We start from the raw sequence: 22,139 nt of genomic DNA on the forward strand, positions 1-22,139 counted from the left end.
TTGAAATATCAGGGCTACGAATTTACAAAGGTCACTCGCGCAGTCATTGAACAGGTTAGCATAAGCTTAAGATGCTCAATGTTTGACAACATCTGTGACCTAATAACTTTACAGGGTCTCTTGTATGGTGCATTTCACAAAGATAAACCTATAAGGTGAAACCGTCATCGTCATCATCAGAGCTTCAAAAGAGACATGATTTTTCTTAGCTCTCGCCACATTTTCAAGGCTAGCATCTCTACTGGTGCCGTCGTTAGTGTTGGTGATGAATGAAAAGATGATAATGATGATGGTCATGAACTTTTTCTAGTGTCAGCCCTTCTAGCGGGTCAGCCCCTCTCAGTCATCTCTCGTTAGCAATTCGCACAGTGTGACACCTCGCGTGATTCTATATATGCTTCGGCTACGATTAGGAATAGAATGACGGAATGCAAAAGCAAAAATACAGCATGTTGATGAAGTGAATGATGATGAGTAGGGCCAAGCGTCCATCCATCCGTGCTTCCGTCCATCCGTCCATCCATCTGTCTGTCTGTCCAGCCCACCCCTTTAGTCAACTATAAAAATACCCTACCGCCATCTGGCGACCTTATATACAATTTTACTTAGACAAACAATGACATCTAGTGAGCAATTATTAAACCAGAGCTGGCTACATACTATGCACGGAGGAGATCCACACTCTAGGAAGCTTTGTCCCTAAAATGTCACATAATAATATCGAGCATAGTGATGAGGATGATTTCTTCAGCCGTTTACCAGGAAACCATGACTGAGCTTGACGGCGCAAAGACGTGCACTAGAAAATGCACTGAAACAGTGCACTAGAAAATGTATGACAATTTGAAGAAACCAGCGTGTAACATGGCGCCCAACGATGTTGTTAGGCACATAGATACGTTGGTCAATTTTGCTGCTCCATGGGCACTGAAATGAAGGATGGTTGGTGACCCGCGTGGTCGGGCAAGAATACTTTAATAGAACTCAACGCAGAGCCACTCAGCATGCAGTTTGGGTACTTTTCGTCGAGTACTAAATTGAACACATCAGTGCAGTTATTCATTTATTGTTGGGCAGCGCACAAATTCAAAACACAAAAGTTGTTATATTATTCAGTTGTTACATCAGCACTTGTCCTGTTCCCTTTTTGTGTTTTATTAATTTGTGCGTAACTAATAGGTTTCAACTCGTCCGCCTTTCAGTTTGCTACAGTAAATAATACTGGAAGCCAATGATAACCGAGAAATTTGAACTAGATCTGTCGTGATCGCTATCAACAGATGACAGTGGAAGTCCAGCAATAAGCAAGCTTTATCTCAAGTAATCTCTGGAATGGCAATGTGAGCGACTGTGAACCTAATCTTTGAACAGATGCGTTGAACTTAGTCTGTTCATGGGGTGGGAAGAGGAGAGAGGAAGGGTTGGAAAGGCTTTCGTGCGCCTTTCCAGTTCGGTCGTTGATGGCGTTGGCAATATCATGGGCATTCCAAAAATTGGCGGAATGAACAGACAAACCATTTAGAGCTAATGATGCCCCTTTATTGTTTGTAAGTTTGTGTTTGTTGTTTCACGTTTTGATCAATCTGTCTCCCATTGATTGGTCTTTTTTTTTTTACTCACGCTATCGTATGCTCTTTCGTTTGTTGCCAAAAAGGCGTTTACACTTCTACTGCAGTTGACAGCGTATGATAAATCCGTATCCACTTTACTTCAGGAGGGGAGCCACCTGTTGTTGATCACGCTCTTGCAGTTTAGTTTCTCGTGGCTGATCCACACAGACGCTTTTTATGCAAACCTGTCAAAAGACAGAAGAAATGGAACAATTAAGTGATTGAAGTCTTTCTGAACAAACTATTATTAACTCTAATATCGCCGAACATTGCGAAGGTTGCCTTCACGACACAACAGTAAAAAAATCAACGCAAATTCCCACTAATGGTGCCAGATTTGAAAGAAGTGCGTATCTGAGCAGTCTCTAATGTTTCTTTTCGTTTTACTCTTCTATTACTGATATCGTTCTTCCTCTGTTCATTTATATTTTTCATGTCTGTCTATTACCCTTTCTTTGGTCGCGTGTTTGATTCCGGCGACGGCGGTCGCGCTTCGATTGAGGCGAAATGGTTCAGGCTAATGTAGTGTGCAGTATCAGGGCCCGTTAAAGAAAGGCTTAGGTTGACGAAATTTTCGGAGCCCCCCCCCCCCCCCCTACTGCGTGTTTCGTAACCACATCGTGATTTTGGTGCGTTAAACTCCTAATAATATTATAATATTACTATTGTTTGTTTTTCTTGTCTTTTCTACAATTTTTCTTCATCTTCGATTATTTTTCTTTCTTTTTAAACTATTTCTGTCTTGCTCTCTCTTTTGTCTCTCTTTTATTGTATCTGTTTCTTTTCATGTCTCTGTCTCTTCCTTTCTCTGTCTATCTTGTTCTCTCGCCCATAAGAGCTAGTGAACCTCACGTCGATCAAATGGGCGCACATGTCCTGGGTGCGCGTATTTTTTTTCTTTTTATTAAATGTGTACTATCACAATGGTACATTTGTCTCGTTCCTTTTTGTTTGCCTGTTTATGTCTCTGTTAAAGCTACAACAGTATTTTTTTCTTATTTCGACTACTGTACAATACAAGTGTTATTGCGTTTATGTAAATTGTGAATGACACAACGCTCTGTCACGACAGCAGTCTGAGTGATATAGCCTAGTCAGGCACATTCCAGGCCTTTTTCTCGGTCTCATGAGACAATTGTAAATCGTCGTGAATAAAGTCTGAATGAATAAAAAAAAGCCCAAAATGAAGACAACGAAGAAAAGGGCGAGGGAAGTGGGTGCCAGAACTTTTTTTTTTCTGAGCGAGGTGATACGCCTAAGTTTGCTGAACACGTCGTTTGCGGCACAGAAACATAATGACGAAAAATGAAGAAACGCAGATGAGCGCCAGTTCCCAAATATCGAGTGGCAGCAAAGGCCGCAATGCAGGAAAACTTTCGAGCATGCACGGATACGCGAAAAAAACGACGTCATGCATGTTATGAGAGAATTTGTGTTATAAAAATCAATAAATCGGATCCATATATCAGAATTGATGGGTCACTGGCACAGGCAGACCACTTCCGTTTACTGTTAAACGCTTATATTAGCTCTCTCACCATTTCGCGGAATTTAAGATTTTAGCAAAGAGTAAAGAGCAAATGACGAGGGAGCTGTTTTGTCGGTCATTTTTTTTCTGTAGATTCCGCTTCCAGAGATGACACGTGGTCGTAAGCTGGATTGCGGTATAGCAAAGAAAATGAACTAGCACAACGAATGAGGTATACAGGCGAGCACAAGTTCTGTCGGTCTCAGATAGGAAGTGCAAGGACAAGTTCATAGGAAGCGTTGTTGTCGATTTTTATAGTATGCCACATATCGCACGGAAATTGTTGCACAGAATAAATGGGAAGGTGCATAAACAACGGCTTGACAGAACACAAAAGGAATGTCACTGTGAAACGTGTGCATATGTCACCGACACTTTCAATCAAATCCCGCTTAATGTGCTGGACATATCTGAAAAACCAGACATTTTAGTTTGGTTTCCTGGACATAGCCACCATTTAGCCAGGAGCTGGTAATTAAGGGTGTACATACTTGGTAACGCTGTCATTCTCGCCAAAAGTGAAGTGTAATCGGCAAGATCAATAAGATAAACCAATCGCATTCTTTCTGCCGAAAACCACTGTGTAATAAAGCAGGCACTACCAATGTATGCTATAGAAATCGAACATTTACGCTTGTACTGAAATTTGTATTTTGTTTTATTTTTAGGTTTGAACCTAACAAAAACCCTAACACCTTAATTGTAAATGTGCCCTTATGATTAAGCTTAGATTGGGACTGCCTCTTTCCTCTGTGTTCTTGTGTATCAATACGTCCCGTAGCTTTGTTTGGGTTACCGGAAATAAAATTTTGTTGTCAAAAAGGTAGCACTTCTGCTCGTATGTTGATTCACCTGTTCTTCTCGTTCATTTCGCGAGTTATGTTACAAGCCAATCTACGAAAAACCAAGGAGTTCATATCGGTACTCCATTCACGAAATCTTTTGTGGCGACAGCAATGTATGTCCAGATCTTACTACCACCATGACCGCACGCCCCGTATATTTATATTTGTGTATGGAATAAAGGCGAAAAAACAAGTATATCGGAAGAAAAATTAGAGAGGTGCGCAGCCGAGTATTCAAACTTGTGACCTCTCGCTCCGCAGCGCGCCGTGCTACGCAACTCTACCATTCGCCACGCATCAGACAGCGTATACGGCGAGCTATTAAACACTTTTAGTTGGGCGTACGTAACGAGACTAGGTATGCAGCGCGGCTAAGCGAGAGAAGTACACATGTGCAGTACGTATAACGTATCTATTCCATGGATGCGTGCGTTCGCCTGAAAAAAAAAAACGCAGCGTGCGTAAATGTGACGACGTGGAGCGTACGGGGCGGGACGCTCTCGCGATATCTCGATTGAAATAGAAACCAGATAGCAAAATGGCAGCAATGGCGTCGACTGCAGAGAGCATAAAGCTAGCCCAATTCGAGTACACTTTACTTTGAGGGACGATGTTCCGCTGGTAGCGGAAGTACAAACCAGCGTTCCGTTTAGGTGTCCAGAGCAAACCGACGTAACCCATGGGTCCAAAATGATTCGCCTTGGCATGGATGCTAGTGGCCATTATGACAGCCGCTACCGTGCGAATGCTTTAGAAAGCACCCAAAATCTGTTTTATTTCTAATAACATACGTCTAGGGAAACCAAACGTATCTTGCTACGGTCAATACAGTGAACTAAAAGTGCCGTTGCGCGTTTCGCATGCAGCGTACCTATATTCGTTACGTAGGCCCAACTAAAAGTGTCTACTTATGCACACTGTACCTCTGGAGGACGTCGATCCGGAAGGCACTTCAACCTGTTCTCCACCACACGCGAGGTGACACGGAGAATGTGCTTTAACCTCCTCAGTCCCAAGAATGCACCAATGAAAAAAGCCTTTTCAAAAATGTATTATTTTACTTCCTGCTCTTACAAAGAAACGCAGAAAAATTGTTAATTTGAAAAACTGGGTGGTCGTCTCAAAATGTGATGGTATACCATTTGCGTACTCCTGATTTTTTGAAGTCTCCAAGATTGAGTGCACGCATGCAACAAAAACTTCAGAACGCAATGTCTTTCAATATGATATACAAGACATTCACAGTTAAAGGAATGCACTATAGACGATGTCGTTCACGCTACAACTAAGCAAAAAAAAAAATAGGCTGTCACTTATCACGAGGATGCAGCTGAGCCCCGCCGCGGTGGCCTAGTGGTTAAGGTACTCGGCTTCTGACCCGCAGGTCGCGGGTTCAAATCCCGGCTGCGGCGGCTGCATTTCCTATGGAGGCGGAAATGTAGCCTATGTGTCCAGATTTGGGTGCACATTAAACAACTCCAGGTAATTGAAATTTCCGGAGCCCTCCGAATACGATGCCTCTCATAATTATATGGTGGTTTTGGGACGTTAAACACCACATATCAATCGAGGATGCAGTCAAGCTCTCGTGCAATACACATCCGAGCACTCGTGCAGAACCCAGTCATTCTCATTCACTCGCTTTGCGAATATAACTAGACACACGGCCCCACTTCTCAAGACTTCGTGAAAGGAAATCGTCCTTATTGCACGAATACTAATTTGGAATTTCGAATATTGAACTGTGATGATCTGTTGCATTTAAAACAACGGTACCCAATTGGATACCCAGGGACCGAGGAGGTTAAAGCAAGGCTCCAAGATTTTCTTTGAATCCGAATTTAAATTTGAAAGCACGAAAACGCGCTTTCCTTCTGTACCCACTGTCGATGTGGAACTCCCGGCACACTATGCATCGGACGCCACCGCACGACAGGTGACGTAGAAGGTTCAGTCTACGCGCCTCTATTTTAGGAAATATTTATGTATGTATCGACGATGAATTAGAGTGAGCGCAGTTACACTTGAAGCACGCTCCTCAAATACAAAATAGCAAAAACTGTGACATTTGCTAGTTCGCGCTTGTCCTCTGTGTTCCAGTGTGTTCTTTCCGAGCATCTAGCTTTTTGTTTGAGCAGCGCAATGCGAATGACGAGCTGTGCCAGTTGTCAGTGTGCGCTCGTCCTGCGCGGGTTCTTTTGCTGCGTCCCTTGTGCTGGAGCTGCACGCTGCAAGTTTCCATGTGATTGTCCTTCTTGATGTGATTGACATGTTGGGTTTAACGTCCCAAAACTACCATATGATTGTGAGAGACTCCGTTGTGGAGGGCTCCGGAAATTTAGACCACCTGGGGTTCTTTAACGTGCCCCCGAATCTGAGCACATGGGCCTACAACATTTCCGCCTCCATCGGAAATACAGCCGCCGCAGCCGGGATTTGATCCCACGACCTTCGAGTCAGCATCCGAGTACCTTAGCCACGAGACCACCGCGGCGGGGCAATTGTCCTTGTTCGTGTGAAATTTCAATTTGTCGCTATCGAATTCATTTCTCTGCCATTGAGGCGAAATTGTGGCTTTTTTATTGTTGTTTTACTTATCTTACGCCAAATTGTCTTTCAAGGCTATAGTCACGCTTCAAACGCACACGACTTTCGTCATATGAAATCACATGTGTGCAATTGGCATGCGTAAAAATAAAGTCGAATGTTTCAGCCTACCTTGAGTGTCCCACATGACATGTGGTCAAGTGCATCGCCAGACCTGGAGATAGTTTCTGTATTATACGACACATAGGTACTGTCATGATAAGCGGTAGTTTTTCTGTATGAGCACTTCACTTTGCACGATGTTGGGATGATCTGATGAAGCAAGAAATGAATAAAAATATGACACGTATTCACTTCTATATCACACTCTCAGTACAGAGTAACATAGGCAATAATTAGCAAATGTCAAAATTGAAGAAAGAACCAATGAGCTACCAAAGCATTCTGTCTTTAAGGGTGCGAAAGCGATGACTTGTATCCACTTTTCGATCTTTTAAAGTTAAAACAACGTAATGATAAATGATAAACTGATCTATTATGCTATATTGTGTATATTCAAGTTTGACTTCCGGATAGATAGATAGATAGATAGATAGATAGATAGATAGATAGATAGATAGATAGATAGATAGATAGATAGATAGATAGATAGATAGATAGATAGATAGATAGATAGATAGATAGATAGATAGATAGATAGATAGATAGATAGATAGATAGATAGATAGATAGATAGATAGATAGATAGATTATTGTTTGAATAAAGGAAAAAAAACTTGTGTGAAGACGTTCAGACAGCATAAAGAGACAAAAAAAAACTGAGCTGGCTATCCTATTGTAGTAATAGGCCGCTCTATTGCGATATAGGTAAAAAACCGTCATGAATAAGATACCATCTGTCACATTAACGCACCAATTAGGAAGAGAAAGAAAAAGCTACTACGTTGCTTACGTGACTGCAGATGATAACTTTCATGAAGGTGCACGATAACTATGCATTTTATTAGCATTGGGTGTTAATTCCGAAGCATTCTTACCTCAGCCATTGCAAAAGTATAATTCGATTGAACTTCAAGTTCCAGTAGATTCATGCAGAATTTCGTCATGGCTACCACCGTTCCGGGGTAAACGTCTACGACGATATTTTGTTTATTCTTGTGTTCCCAGCATTTTGGTCCCCTAAGCCTGAAATGAAAAATGCTTGCTACTATTTCTGGACTGTTGCGCTTTATTTTATTACAGTGTAGGAAAAGTTTGCTCTCAAAATTAAACGTTTTTTTTTATGACAACACTTTTGTACGCAGTCGGCTATGACGACAAAATGCAGAATTTGATTGATACCTCACTACGATTCATCCTGACCAGTTGGGTCTGAAATAAACGCCATGATAGCATGGCGCTTATTACTGACCAAAACACTTTACTACATTCTTGCAGGCGGTAGTGTTGGAATGGCTAACACCTTTCAGGAGTGTAAGTGCAGAAATTTAGGGAATATAGACAAAGCTATAGCCCCGTAGTTTACCTTGATACTTGAGCTATGTGAAGTAATTTTTTTAGTTCAATTTAAAAAAAAAACGATAATATTTTCACGGGGTCATGACGTCGACAAAGGGAGCAGAATGCAGGTCTAGGGTGAAACTGTAAATTTGGCAGAACTTGTCAGATTACAGCTACATACAATGGCACAGATAGCGGCGAACAGAGCGTGGGCCGTCGATCAACTGACAAATGATGAAGCACGTCGGCATTTATACATGTGCCGTAGAGTATTCCAGCCTTATCACTGGTCTTCGCCCACGCTCTGTAATAATCTCGAGTGCTCGCATCTTGCGAGCAGTCTTAACAGAACGATCTACAATAATCACGAACCTGCTGAAATAATGAGATGCAGCTTGAGGTGACCGTTTTTGACAGGCTTTGTGGGTGAAACCCGAAGGAAATAAAAGAAAAACTAAGAAACACGCGCGTGGCATTAGGCAAACTCAGGCCTTACCAGACCACGTGACGCATTTCTTGCACACTGCACCACGAAAACTCCTGGTGGTTGGGTCCCTTGTTGATGTAGCTCATGAGGTACCCGTCATCCCAGGGACAGCCTTTCGATCCCGGATGTCCGGTTACACCCAAAAGAGGGTCACTTCCATCGTGTGTTGCACCCAAGCTTTAAGAGAGTAAAAAAAGCAAAGAGCGTGATAAGTTACAGGTGAAAGCAACTCAGGTGGTTTTTCGTGTATACGTGAGGACATCATTGGATTGCGATTCAGTGGAGGTGATTGGTGTTATGGCAGCACATAGCATACGTCAGCCGCCATTAGCTGCCAACCAGTGGGCCAGGCTTCCCTTCTAGCTCGATCCTGTTTTTTTGTTATACTTGCGTAACACGGTCATGTTTGATCGCGATCAGGCCTGAATCCAGACGAAATTCATTGATCACGATTGCCTTGTTTAAGCTAGCTGCAGCAGGGAGCCAATCACTTTCAAAGTACTCCATCCTAATCACGTTCAGCGGAGCGCCATGTGATGTTAGTGTTACTTGCGTGATAGCAGTACGGACTGCGGTGGCAGCGGACATTTATGTCTCCTAAATTTGGTATTGCGATCTCTTTACAGCTTCCGCAGTAAAAAAATTCTATAAGGTCACTTTGGAGATGACCTGTCAGGACATTGCTGAATGGTATATTGTGTCTGAGGTAATGATATAACCATTTGCGTGGTCCTTAATTAAGGGGAGATCTGTGCAGCCTTCACTATCACTTGGTTTTCTTAAAGGCCCGATGATGAGGGATCGCATCAAGTCTGGCTGTATAGTAAGCATGCATGGAACTCAACAATTCAGGGCACGAAGTGAACTCTTGCAGCTTCAATGAAAGCTTCATGATTGGTCTACGATGACGTAATGGCTACGATGACGTAAGGATGGCCATTGCCGTTGACAATGGTGTGTGAAAGAAAAAGCGAGAAGGTAAAAGTGCAAGTTTGGGGGTGAGCAGCACTTGAGGAATGGCTTATACGCAAAGATATACGAGTTGATACTGAGATGTCGGGGGCCTGATTGAGTGAACTGTGGTACATTTTGTGAGGTAGAGATAAGCTGGCAATGCGATGATGACAAGAAAGGGTGAGGATGCCTGTTTCGGCCTTTAATAAGAATACACTTATGTTGTATGAATATAATCAGTAGATGAATCGGATAGAACGTTTCTGCAACATTTCAAGTGCGTCCACGAGATAACTTTGATGAAGGTTCTAGATAGCGAGATGCGAATTCCAATTTTTGCGTGAATGAAAGACTTGTAGACAATTACTTTAACTTGAGGAAGTGCCTTTCGTAAAGGACTCCTGAGAAAGTCTAAAGTTTTGTTACCGCATGAACGCTATACTGTGTAATCATGGTACTGAGTTCGGTACTTTGTCACCGCGGCAACGCAGCACAGTGTCACCAACAGGACTTACAGGTGGGCTGTTTTACTTACAGATTCCTTACAGTCTACTTACAGGTGGGCTGTCTCGTGAGTGAAGGTGTGCACTCCACTGAATAATCCTGCTTCGTCTTCGCCCAGTCCTACGTATGTCGATTCACAAACACCGGCTACATAAGCAATGCCTGCAAAAACGACAAAACTGTGAGAAGCCACTATTTCATCAAATCGTGTTAAGTGCTGTGTACAGCATCTCGCTAATTTAGTAACGCCACGTTTTGGGTGCGTTGTTATGTCATAATGAAGCTTACAGTAACCCCCTCCCTTCAATAAAAAGAAAAACAAAAACAGAAAAAAATGGTGAAGGAAAGACGTGACACAATTGAGTGCTCACTTGCAACAATGTCGATTTGAAAACTGGGAATCGCGTATGTAGGCAACATTGCTTCTCATCCATCATCATTACAAGCACTTTGCAAATTCAGCTATATTTTCGTAGATAGACTAACTCCTTGGAAGAAAGGGCAATCGATGGTTTAGAAGTAACTTGTCTACCAGCCTATCATTCAGTATACAGCCTCTATAACTTCGTTGGTTAGCTGACCTCTGCTGGTGCTAAGAACTGAGCGCTCCTGGAAATTATGCATGCACGTGGAATGAACATCGCCACTTGCATTGACACCTGAATTGCTACAGTGCCTGCAGGGGAATTAAGGAACCCACCCCTTGTGGTAGAAGCCGTAAACAGATTACGACCTCTTAATTTTAGGTATAGGGCGATTCTGTTATAACTGACTAAGTTCGTTGGGCTGCAGTTTTACTGCAATGTGTCCAATTTTAATGCTCTTTAAAAGTGTGTGGGTTCAAGCTTGTTTATACGGCTTCATCTTGGCAAAACAGAAGCGTATATATTTGTGCTTGCACAAACAAACGCATTTGTTGGTAGCAGGGGGGGGGGGGGGCTCCTAGTCATTTAAAAGGGGGCGTGAAATCAGTCTCATATATTGATATAATTAGGAGCGCTACGAGAGGGGACGCAAAATTAGCTCCCTATATTGACAATATGGAGGGGAAGCAGTGTGTCCAACCTTCACTTTCCCCCTCCCTGAAGTCTCCCTGCGCAAACCTGGGAGCACGTGGGCTAGATTACTGCGAACTTATCACTCACCTAGGGCAGCCGACGTGAAGTAACCCTTGTAGGTGGTATATATGTCTTCTCTGTGTGAGAATAGAAAGACTACATCTTTAATTGCTCCAGTAAGGATCTCTATCAAACAACAATAAGAGAGGATGATGTATACTTTATCATGAGGTAGACGAGATCTGGGTCACCGTAAACGCCTTTCCTGTCATAGGCGTATTTACTAAAGTTAGTTAGGGTAGGGCTGGAATGAATGTGACCTTCCCGTCGAACGACATAGGACTCGCTCTGGAAAGCAGATGTTGAAATTTTATGTTTCAGCAAACCAGACATATGCGTGCCGTAAGGATAAAGACAGAAAATAAGGGTGGATTCACCTGGCTAAATTCCACTCCAGACACAACAAGTTGGATTTTTGGGCTGTACGTCGAAGCTAACCGCAGATTTGCCTAAAACAACAATGAAGCATTTAGTGCACATCAAAATAACAGACGCCTTACTCAACTCCTAACTTATAGAAAATCAACACTATTATGCAAACAATTGCCTTAATTTAACTTGGTACTAATAGAGTAATATCTAATTTCTGATCTTTTCTCACTTTTTAGGACAATACTACATTTTTGCTCGTAGCTTTTCGCATAAGCTTCTCAGGCGGAAATTTTGTACCACCACTCGCAAGCCGTCAGGTCAAGGTCACCAAAGTTGTACGTATAAATGTACAGAACCAGATCTATTTTTTTGCGGCGCCCGCGAGTGATTCCCGCTTTAGGTACTTGGAGTAACTGTTAATATGGCTGACATGGTAGGGCTATTAGCATCCCTTCAGTATTGTAATGTTTTCGTTTTCATTGAAGGTATTGTTGATGCTGGTACAAAAAAAAGCGCCTAAGCCTAAAAGCTTGGCCAACGTAAACCAACGCTTAGAACAATAAACTGGAACAGCATCTAGTCATGGCCTCTTGGAGGGCATGGTTCAAAAATCCCGAAATATACGCCAAAGTCATCATGTTTGCCGTAAGGCCTGGATAGCTAAATAGCAAAGCTGAAATTTACTCGCAAGTGAAGTAGGTTTTTGGAGATACGTTCGAGGCAGAGCTCTAAGAAAGTTAATTAATTAGCGGACTCACCGAGTTAGTAAGAACGCAGAGATACCACAAGGCGTATCCCTGGTGAACAAAATATGTGTGGTGGCTTTTGTGCAGAACAAAGTACACTTCTAATTCGACAAGAGCCGGAACTTCATCGCTGTACGAAGACGTTCTTTCGTCTAGAATGGTGCCTCCATCTGCAATTTCAAATATCCCGTTGGCTTGAAAGTCAAACACACTAACAAGCCAACCTGAAGTAACAACAGCAGCAGCAACTAGCGTTCTGGTTATAACATTGTGTTGCGAACCAAAACCTATGCGCCATCGTGTCTCACACTTGGCGACGTTCACAGTTCCGGTTGTCCGCACAGCGGATGAGGTGTGCGTTGCGGCGAGTGTAGGCAGCACCCGGGCAAAAAACGCTTGCTTCAATTAACGCTGGTAGGAACAGGTGTGGTAACGCTTAGTGACAGTGCAATTTTATCAGCAATGTGCAAGCAGAAGACATGATCAAAAGCTGCTGTGAGGGCTGTGGTCGGTTTCTTAAACAGTACAGCACTGGACACTAAACTCTAACGAAGCCGCAGCGCTGCGTCCTTATTGAATATGCGCAAACCTTGTTTCTGTCCCCGTCATCACCTTTCATTGCTTCTTTTTTCCCTTTGTCCCTCTTCTACCGAACTGAGTATCAGGCTAGAGCTAACTAGCTCAGACGGACCTCGCGGCCTTCAAATAAATCCTCTCTCTCTTAGCGTTATGTTTCCTATTCGTATTTTAAATAAAAAAGGAAGAAGAAAGGCCAAAAGGTCAACCAGACATGCGTGTGATTTGCTACTCTACCCAGGTAAAAACGTCTTGAGGGATTAAAACGAAGAACTAAAAATGTCGGCTGATCCCACGCATAGCGGGAATCCGTTACATGCGAGCCTTTTGCTAGTACAATTAGAAGCCACAGATGTGGCTATGTCGCACAAAGAAATAACCCTTTCCTTGGTATTACATGCGAAGCAGCTCTCTGACTAGCCTGTGCGACGCTGTCGCTCCACGCTCCCTTCAACGCAGGTTTTGGAGCGGTGCCAAGTGGGTCACGCTGCAGCTGCGCGTTGACATCACGCTCCTCTTTCTTTGTGCGCTAACGTCACTCTCTCCCTCATCTGCCACGCGCTCGCCGCAGCACCCTCAGCTGCCGCCTCGAGCGTGCGCCCGCAACTCTTCCTGCTACCGCGACCACCGCTCACAACACGGCCGGCTCATCGAGTCACGCGGCATAAACCTGGCCCGTGCCTAACGCAAGCGTTGCGTTGAAACATGTCTGCACGTGTCACCTCTCTCTCGCTTCACCCTCTCCACCGCTCACTGCTTTACCTCCCATCAGGGTTCCCTTTGGGAAGATGGTGGGAATGTTTTATTTGCGTGACACAGCCACATCTCTGACTATGCCGCGTAAACAGTTCTAAACTCGATGTCTGCGATTTAGGTTGCGTGCAGTACGCCGATTTCGCAAACCTTGTGAACTGTGTTCATTTGCCGTGATCATTTCTATGGCGGTGGGGCTGGCTTGCAGATGCTAAGTGGCGAAAACTTTAAAATCAAAGAAAAATAGTTCATTCGTGTTGTCTGGCTCTAGTGCGAGAAGAGCGTTGCAAGGGCATATCATGGAAACAAGTAATGACCCTTTTTGGGGTGCCTCAAAGTCGTCTCAATAATGCTTTGAAATATAGCACTTGCCTTCAATTCGCTTGAGGCAAATGCTTGAAAACCTACGTCAGCTTTTCTTTTTCTGACCCTTACCAGCGTAGGATATCGAATCAGTACTACCTTGTTAACCTTCCTGTATTTCTTTTGTCATTGCTTTAACCGTATTCTAATCAGTGAGATAACCTTGCTGACTTCGCAACAGCTGTAGCCTGTCTCATGAAATACTTCATGCAAGGTATGTATGCGTGCAATACTTACCATGGCTAGCCGGGCTGATAGTTGTATCAAACATTTCCTTGTACTCAATTTTGTGGATTGCGTGGGGAATAGCTCCACTGCCGGTTCTTTCGCGTACGGACACTGGTTCGATTCTGTGGTCTGGTCCGAGAATACCCCTCTAGAATAGATACAATAAATAAAAGATTGCACCGTGCACATAATTCAGTCTATGGCAGAAAACAAGTGCTGAACAATGGTTAAAATGAGAAGGCATTTCGACCCCGCCAGCACTTTGGCCCTGTTTCTTTCTTGTTCTAAAACAGAAATTGCTTGAGTGGTGTTGACAAAAAAATTCCTTCCTTTGCGAACAAAGCCTGCTAGTGAACCCAAAAAGTATTTTTATTTTAAGAATTGTCGTTGCATGTGATATCCCACCATTGTGTTTTTCCGACCAGATGGCTTTCTGTCAAATCCTGGATTTCGTGACCTCAGTTTACGTGACGATTATTTCCGGCAGCTAGATAGGGATCGGTATGCTTACTATGAAGCAATACGTTAATTTCTTCTGACTGATTCCGATGTTTTAAAACAAATCAGAAGATCAAACAATAGAGGCTTCATGCCTACAACGGTGTATTAGTGGCTAAGGTGCTCGGCTGCTGACACGAAAATTGCGGGTTTGATCACGGCAGTGGCGATTGATTTTTGATGGAGGCAAAATGGTATAGGCCCATGTACTGTGCGCTGTCAGTGCAAGCTAAAAAACACCAGATGGTCGAAATTACCGATGCCTTTTACTACGACGTCACTCATAATCATATAGTGGTTTTGAGATGTAAAACCCCAGATAATAATATAATTATTAGAGGCTTGCTGAGAGAGAAAATGCTTCAAGTGGAGGTTCCGCTGGAGCCAAAGTTCCGACAAGTTATCTTGTCTTCTTCAAGGCACCGACACTGCCTTGAAAAGTACAGACACACTTGCCCAACCACTGGCTTTGTTGACGCCTCCTACTGGAGTATTTATCATCGTTCCATCGGTTTAGGACACAAATGTATCTGGGACACTGATGTACCCCCGGTGACAGTATGCTGAAAAGAAAACAATGAATTGACATCTGAAGAAGAATTGCGTCGAGAATCGGACCGATGTCGAACGGACACTTTCGATTCCAATCAGAGCCATTTGAAATTGTTCCAGATATCCACGTCGTGATCTGACTTCATGCTTACAATTTGGCTGGTGTCTGCGCCAAACTCTATCTTGATTGGCTGTGCCATGTGGTAGCGATCAACTTATCGCGATCAAGAAATCAATCTATACCGCCCCTCATCGAGATCAAAAGTGCCTTTGTTACACTTGTTCTAGAGATATTGTTTGTTAGATAACAGGCCTGTGTGCTTTACATACTTATTCCACGAGTCTTCATTATTGAAAATACATCCAGCATTAGAAAAAAACGCGACTCAGTGTTGCAGTCATGCATAGTGTCAGTACTTGCGGTGACAAATATTCAGTTCTGTCATTCATTAAAAAAAATTAGGAATCACCAGAAACACCCATGGCCTTGCACTGGTTCAGTTTTGACGCTGTTTTAACTTTTGAAGTGTAATATGTGTTACATCCGCCACATGATGCAAACAAATAATCGCTCCTCAATTGTCTCTGTCATGTCATATGAGACCTCACGTGCATTTTATCATTGTTTTTATGTTTAGTATTTACCAAACTCACTTCCTTACTTGAAGTTTTTTTTCTGAGCACGTCAAAGGAGAAAGCATTAGATTCCTCATCAAACGCGAATAGTTACCGTTGGCGTTAACACGACTTACGCGAAAAAAAATTATCGTGTGATGATATCACCTTATAACATCATTCATACGTCACAAAATTCCAGTGCTGGTGGCGTCACATTAGAAGGTCACCTGACGTAGTCTCTTCGTCTTAGGTGGGCCAGTCTCAAAAGTTTGGAAAGTACAGAAAACTTGGAGTCCTGGGGCAGGACGAAAATACCAAGTGTAGAAGGTTTAGTTCGAGGGGCGGATCACGACAGTCGAGTGAAAAAAAGAAAAGAATATGAATTTTGCCTTTTGTAATCATCTAGACGACTGCATAAGAGACACCATAAGTTTGTTTCCGTGATTCTTGAGACGTACTAATCTATGGAACATCGCGACCAGCCCTCTAACTATCCCGATATTTTTGTGGGCAGTATTATATGCTGGTAAAAATTACGCAATTTTAAGAAAATGAAAAGTTTATTTGCGTACCATCTCCACACCGCTGTTGTTGCTCAACACCGTGAGGGTTGCCAGGGCGATTTCATCTTCATAGAGATCCTTATTGATGCTTTCACCGTCGTGCTAGAAGATAATACAAGAAGCGTTCGGTAAAGCGCTTTTCTTTCTCGTGAAAAGGTAAGAGTTGTCATCCGCTACTCACAAACACTGTCACGGGTTGACCACGTTCGTGCTTCAGTATGCGAAGCCGAGGAGCTGCCACAGATGTTTTTCTCAGGTTCAGCGTTAGGTCATCGTGAACTCGCACCACCATTCTTCCCTCGGATGACCTTTCCTGAAGAAGCGACGGGTATACAAGCCTGGGCTCTTGGGAACCGGCTGAAAGAGTCATCGTTCCCTTAAAACCTCAGGGAAACCCTCAACCACGACCTCAATCGGAGTTGTTGATTTCGAAGAACCGATTTCGCAACTAAAAATCTGTGGCACAACCTCAATTAACTAGCAGAAACGAGGTGCAAATGTTCATTCGCAGAGTTCTACGCCATAAAAACATCCCAGAGTGAAGTAATGAGTGAATGTACGGGAAATGCTAGTCAGATCACGTGATTTCATAAATTCACAACTAGATTTCAATTACGCGGGCTTCGACTTGAGTGGGAAAAACTAGATCACGCGACTTGCGGTATTGGGCAACGCTATTTAAGCAGACACTTCCCTTTACGCGATTTTCCACAGGCGAAATGTGTCTATTGTGTGCTCCCTGTTATTGGCAAGGCGCTCTTACACGCAAACGTGTCTTGCCTTGGTGTATTGCGAATAAAATCAGACTCTAATCCATGTAATTAAAGAAGATTGAATTGCTTGCCCGCTATTTTGTAGTGGAAGTCATCATAACCGCCATATATTGTATTATTTATTTTATACTTAACCACCCAACATCTACTATATGATTTACTACTGCTGCAACTACTTCTACTACGACTACGACGCCGACGAGAACGATGACGGCGTTGAGTGGGCCTTTGAAACACTCACTCGTTGCGAAAATCTCATGTTTTGATTGCTGGCGTGATTGCCTGCTTCTGCTACGCAGTATTATATACGGTAAACAGACTCATTTCACTACACGGCATTCATATATAGTCTTTCTCTTTTAACCAAGTAGTTTCAAGTTGTGACGTGACTCTCTGGTGGCACAACTACTTGCCAGATGGCCTTAGTTCTACTCAATCAAACCGAACATTATTATTTTGTTGAAGATTTCTTGTTTTTTTTTTCACTGACAGGATGATGATTTGTCACTCACAGCTAACGACGCCGACAGCAACATCTGAATTTCCTTGAAGCGAGCCGATACGCCAGCACACTTTCTGACGGCGCTGTCTAGTGCAGTTTGTTCAATATTGCAAGTAGTATACGACTCACTACTTTTCTGGTCTGCTTAACAGCTTAATTATGTAAACCCAATTACTCATTTCTCAGTCAATAAAACCGGTCAAAACATTCTAAGTAGAAAGTTGTATATTGATTTACAAAAAAGTGCCATAACACAATTAAGAGCTTCTTGTCTTTTGAGTATCGGTGTTTTTCACTGCGGATGCCCGCGAAATACAAAAAAGGTAGCACTAGAGATATCCGCTTGCATATACAACATGCACGCATTATACATATGAGTATTTCATGTTCTGAAGTGTGTTATTGCCGATGTAGTAACCATGCATTTCTCGTGTACACAGACGTGAGCGACATTGTAACCTGTAAAATATAGTGATTCGTTGCTGCCATCACGCTAGTCATTGCATTGCAGCAGCGTAGCTAATCCAGAACTACACTGAACTGATTGTGTAACCTCGAAATTACAAGCTAGTGTGCGGTAAGCAAAATCTAACGACGCCACGTCACATCAGAGACACTGTCGAAACGCTCCACGCATCTATACCTTCATGTTATAATTATCCGCAGAAAACCTTACCTGCAATAGGAAAAATCAAAAGAAGAGCCAAGGTAGACATTGCCATTCTCTGAGGAGTAGCGTGTCTACAAGAGATCAATTATTGGGTTTGTAAAAAAATTGCGAATAATAAAGAAAAGTGCATAAAGACATTCACAATGGGGCACTGAATTGCACTATTGCCTACAGTCACATAAAAGCCTAATATTGGTATTATAAATGTTGTAAACATAGGCAGAGTACAAAAAGCGAAAGGCGATGTGAGCTTGAAGCAGCAAATGTATCATACAAATTCAGGTAAATGTCGATAAACAAAGCACTTGGAGGCGGCATTTGAGTATGACGACTGGCACGAACTATATACTACAAACCTATATCTGGGAAATCCACAGGACATTGCTCTCCATACTGTGGTTGTGTTTCTACTGCTACCGCCAGAATATGAAGTCAATGAAGCAGCTGTCTGTTCTGCAACCGAACTTCGTTCACCAGGCTTGCTGCTTATTCGAGCAATCCAGTACCATTAACTACCCAAAGTAGAATAAAAAACATGGCAGAAAAACTACTGCGAAACTTTTGATGCCTTTTTGTAGTTTTGGATGTGACATGGCTTTGTTAGATGTGGAAAAAACAGAAAGCGAGACAGAAAGATATTCAAAGAAACTAAGAGATACCAAGGAAGAGAGGAATCAAAGAAAGGTAAATAAAGACATAAAAATTGAGATAGAGAGAAAAAATATGCGGAAAGCGAAATTATAAAATAGGAAGCTAAAGGTAAAAAAATACTTAAGACAGAGAAAGAAAGTTAAAGTAACAGAAGAAAAAAATTCGGCACATCCCACATACCTGGGAATCAACGTTATGCGAAGCATGCGGACGGGAGATGATTCTGTTGCATTTTCTTATTGAGCGACATGTCATGAAATGACGCTAAATATATGTACAAATATTGCACGCACATACATATGTTAAAGAGTTGCACATGTTTATATAACCAGTTGTTTGCACTTGCACAACGACGCCAACTGAAATAGGCGTATTAGAAACACCAGGAGCTGATATGAAGCACTGATGCTCGCGAGGATGCTGGCCCTGGACATGGCTACATAAATCAACTTCAGCGCATGGCAACTAACCACAATTTACGTTAACACGACAAGAGGACTGTATCAAAAGAGTATACATGTATTGTTTATAAAATTGGGTAGGCAGCCCTGCAACCACTATTGACATTTAGAGAAGATAAGCGTTATTTCGAAAAGTAACTCCGAGACCTGGCGTATCTCTGTGGTAAAATGCTTCATTGCCACGCAGAAAGCTTGGGTTTTATTCAAGCTAGGACCCTGACATTTATTCTTTGCATTCGTCGGGTCGACGCCACCGATGTCGGATATTTCTTAACGCTCGCATGTTTATATTGCACATGTGTGCTCTCGTCGTTGTGTCAGTCACCTGTGGCACATACCCGCTCGTGGGTATGTGCCACTCTCTGGCGGGAAGTGCTTGACATTGCGACATTAGTCATGTCTTGACCAGCACGTCATATTCGTCAAACCGTCTTTCGCTCCCATGCTAATTTTTGTTCTCGCCAAGTTAAGAGGGTGACCACGAGAGCAACCGAACGTAAACCGCTAGAAGATAGATAGATAGATAGATAGATAGATAGATAGATAGATAGATAGATAGATAGATAGATAGATAGATAGATAGATAGATAGATAGATAGATAGATAGATAGATAGATAGATAGATAGATAGATAGATAGATAGATAGATAGATAGATAGATAGATAGATAGATAGATAGATAGATAGATAGATAGATAGATAGATAGATAGATAGATAGATGCCCAAGTTCCTACGCTTCCTCTAGGGCTAGTTCATCTAGGGCTACCTTACAATGGTGGTGCAGGGTATCTTTTAGTGTTGTTTTTGGCATGCTCTTTTAGATGCAAAGCACATTGCCAACGAGGCATGTTTCGGGTCGCGCCGTAGCCACCTCTGACGATGACGCTGATGACGATGTGAAATAAGCACGTTTATCTCCCACATTTTATCCCCACATTTTCTCTCTGCCATCGCGGTGCAGCACTTTCAATGTACCCATTATGCGTCATGACGATGATCATGATGACCACGGACAACGACTGGCTTGTGCAGTACACGACATCTAGATATTCTCTACGACTCATTTTGTACGACTGGAAGCAACCAACAACCAGCAGTAAAACGTGCTCAGACCTCGTCTCTGCCATTTCCAGGCTAGATCTCATACCAAAAAGCTGTAATGATGTAGGTGAAACGAAATTCACAATTGAGCACAACATCAATAAACATTGTATATCACAGTACGCTGCTTGGCACTCATTGACGTACGAGAGCAATCGATGTTATGTGTGATGTATGATAACACCTAACGATCTCACTGCTTCGTCCCCTCATCATTATTCACTTCGTGAATATTCCGTAATTATTATTTTTTCACTAGAGAGCTGAGTGACAGTCTTTCTGTTAGTAGCAACCGAATGAATTCAGTGAGAAGGTCAAAAAGGTCGAATGAAAAAGAATATTTGGTGAAGTGCACTTACTGGTAAGTATTCGGCATAGCGCTGAGATAATCGTGGAAACAATAGGCAAGATGACTCGGAATAAACACAGGTTTATGGGTACGTATTTATGTCGTTTTGCGCCACCTTTTAGTTCGTTGGCATTTTAACTTATTTTTGGTCCTTCTGAAACACGTCACTGCTTGAGAGTCACATTATATATCAGCTGAAACTATTCTGTATGCTGACTCTATATAGTTCACTCAATGTGGCTTCGCAAAAGGTCGTGTGGTGTTTATTTTTCATTGATCACTGATGTCCGAGTGGCGTCAGGAAGTCTGTTGTGTACTTCAGTGTTGGTGGACACACGCGGTAACATTTGAAGCGTATCGTTTTCTAAAAAAAGCGAAGTCCACTCTAAGGGACATCGTGACACGCTGTTGTTTGGTACAGACATTATAAGCCCCGCCCTGTTGCATCAATTTTCTGCCACTGTAATGGTGTCCCCAAAATACCTCAAACCTATATTGTCGATTGAATCTGTACATCTCAGTATAGTCACTATTCGGCAGTAAAATTTGGGTTTGCCTCTCAAATTGAAATTGGGACCTTTCAATTGGTATTGCAAAGTTAATCCAGCTGGCAGCGAATAATCGATCTAGAAATATTTTGCGACAATTGCCACGATATAGGGCTAGTTCGGTGTGGGCCTTTGTTTTATGGGCTTATTGGTGATGACTAGACATGATGGGTGAGTCATCCTTCGTGGTGAGAGGCGCACTCTCTGAATTGTCGGCAGCGTTTTCTCGTTCTTGGCGTCTATTGATGGTCGCCACTGATATTGTGGGACCCTTAAGTTTCACCTTTACGAGTTGAACGCAATGGAGCAATAATGTCCCTAGGGTGTACTTCTACAATTTAATGCATACTTTCTAAGCGAAACCTGTTATGAGATAACAACAAAGATCACGTGCGCCATAGTTGTCTACCCCCGCAGGTGGCCGTAAGCACTATCACGTGAACTAAAAAAAACCAAAGTGAGTGAAAAATTCGCAGGTTACGCGTGTTTCAGAAGGACCAGAAAGACCGCAGAACCGATACGTCTTCAGCTTGTTGTTGACAGAACGAGATTAAAAAATATATACTGAGCGTACCCCTGCTCACTTGTTTTTCCTTGTCCCCGAGTTCCATCTTCAATCTGTTTTCTTCAATGCGCTTAGTGGGAATTGATATGCGAAGCACAAATGAGGAAAGTCAATATGTCACTTTCAAATCAGCAGAACGTTACCAGGTAGATGTAA

The 22,139-nt window shown here is 42.7% G+C and overlaps 1 protein-coding gene and 1 non-coding gene across 2 annotated transcripts; one reads left to right on the forward strand and one right to left on the reverse strand.

Moving 5' to 3' along the window:
- Positions 1-1,517: 1,517 nt before the first annotated feature.
- LOC142768790 (venom metalloproteinase BumaMPs1-like) lies at positions 1,518-20,936 on the reverse strand. The gene is made up of 14 exons (XM_075870910.1): positions 20,881-20,936; positions 18,314-18,378; positions 16,544-16,719; positions 16,372-16,464; positions 14,141-14,279; positions 12,224-12,381; positions 11,471-11,542; positions 11,254-11,381; positions 11,121-11,170; positions 10,029-10,137; positions 8,527-8,694; positions 7,568-7,715; positions 6,702-6,842; positions 1,518-1,795 (listed from the first exon to the last, which is right to left on the reverse strand). Exons 1-14 carry the CDS (start codon positions 20,895-20,897, stop codon positions 1,706-1,708), a joined length of 1,554 nt encoding a protein of 517 aa, XP_075727025.1. The 5' UTR covers positions 20,898-20,936; the 3' UTR covers positions 1,518-1,705.
- On the forward strand, positions 5,323-5,395 carry TRNAR-UCU (transfer RNA arginine (anticodon UCU)). The gene has a single exon. It is a non-coding gene; the product is annotated as a tRNA-Arg (tRNA).
- Positions 20,937-22,139: the final 1,203 nt, after the last annotated feature.

This window comes from Rhipicephalus microplus, chromosome 8 (genome assembly GCF_043290135.1).
Source record: "Rhipicephalus microplus isolate Deutch F79 chromosome 8, USDA_Rmic, whole genome shotgun sequence".
NCBI classification, from domain to species: Eukaryota; Metazoa; Arthropoda; class Arachnida; order Ixodida; family Ixodidae; genus Rhipicephalus; species Rhipicephalus microplus.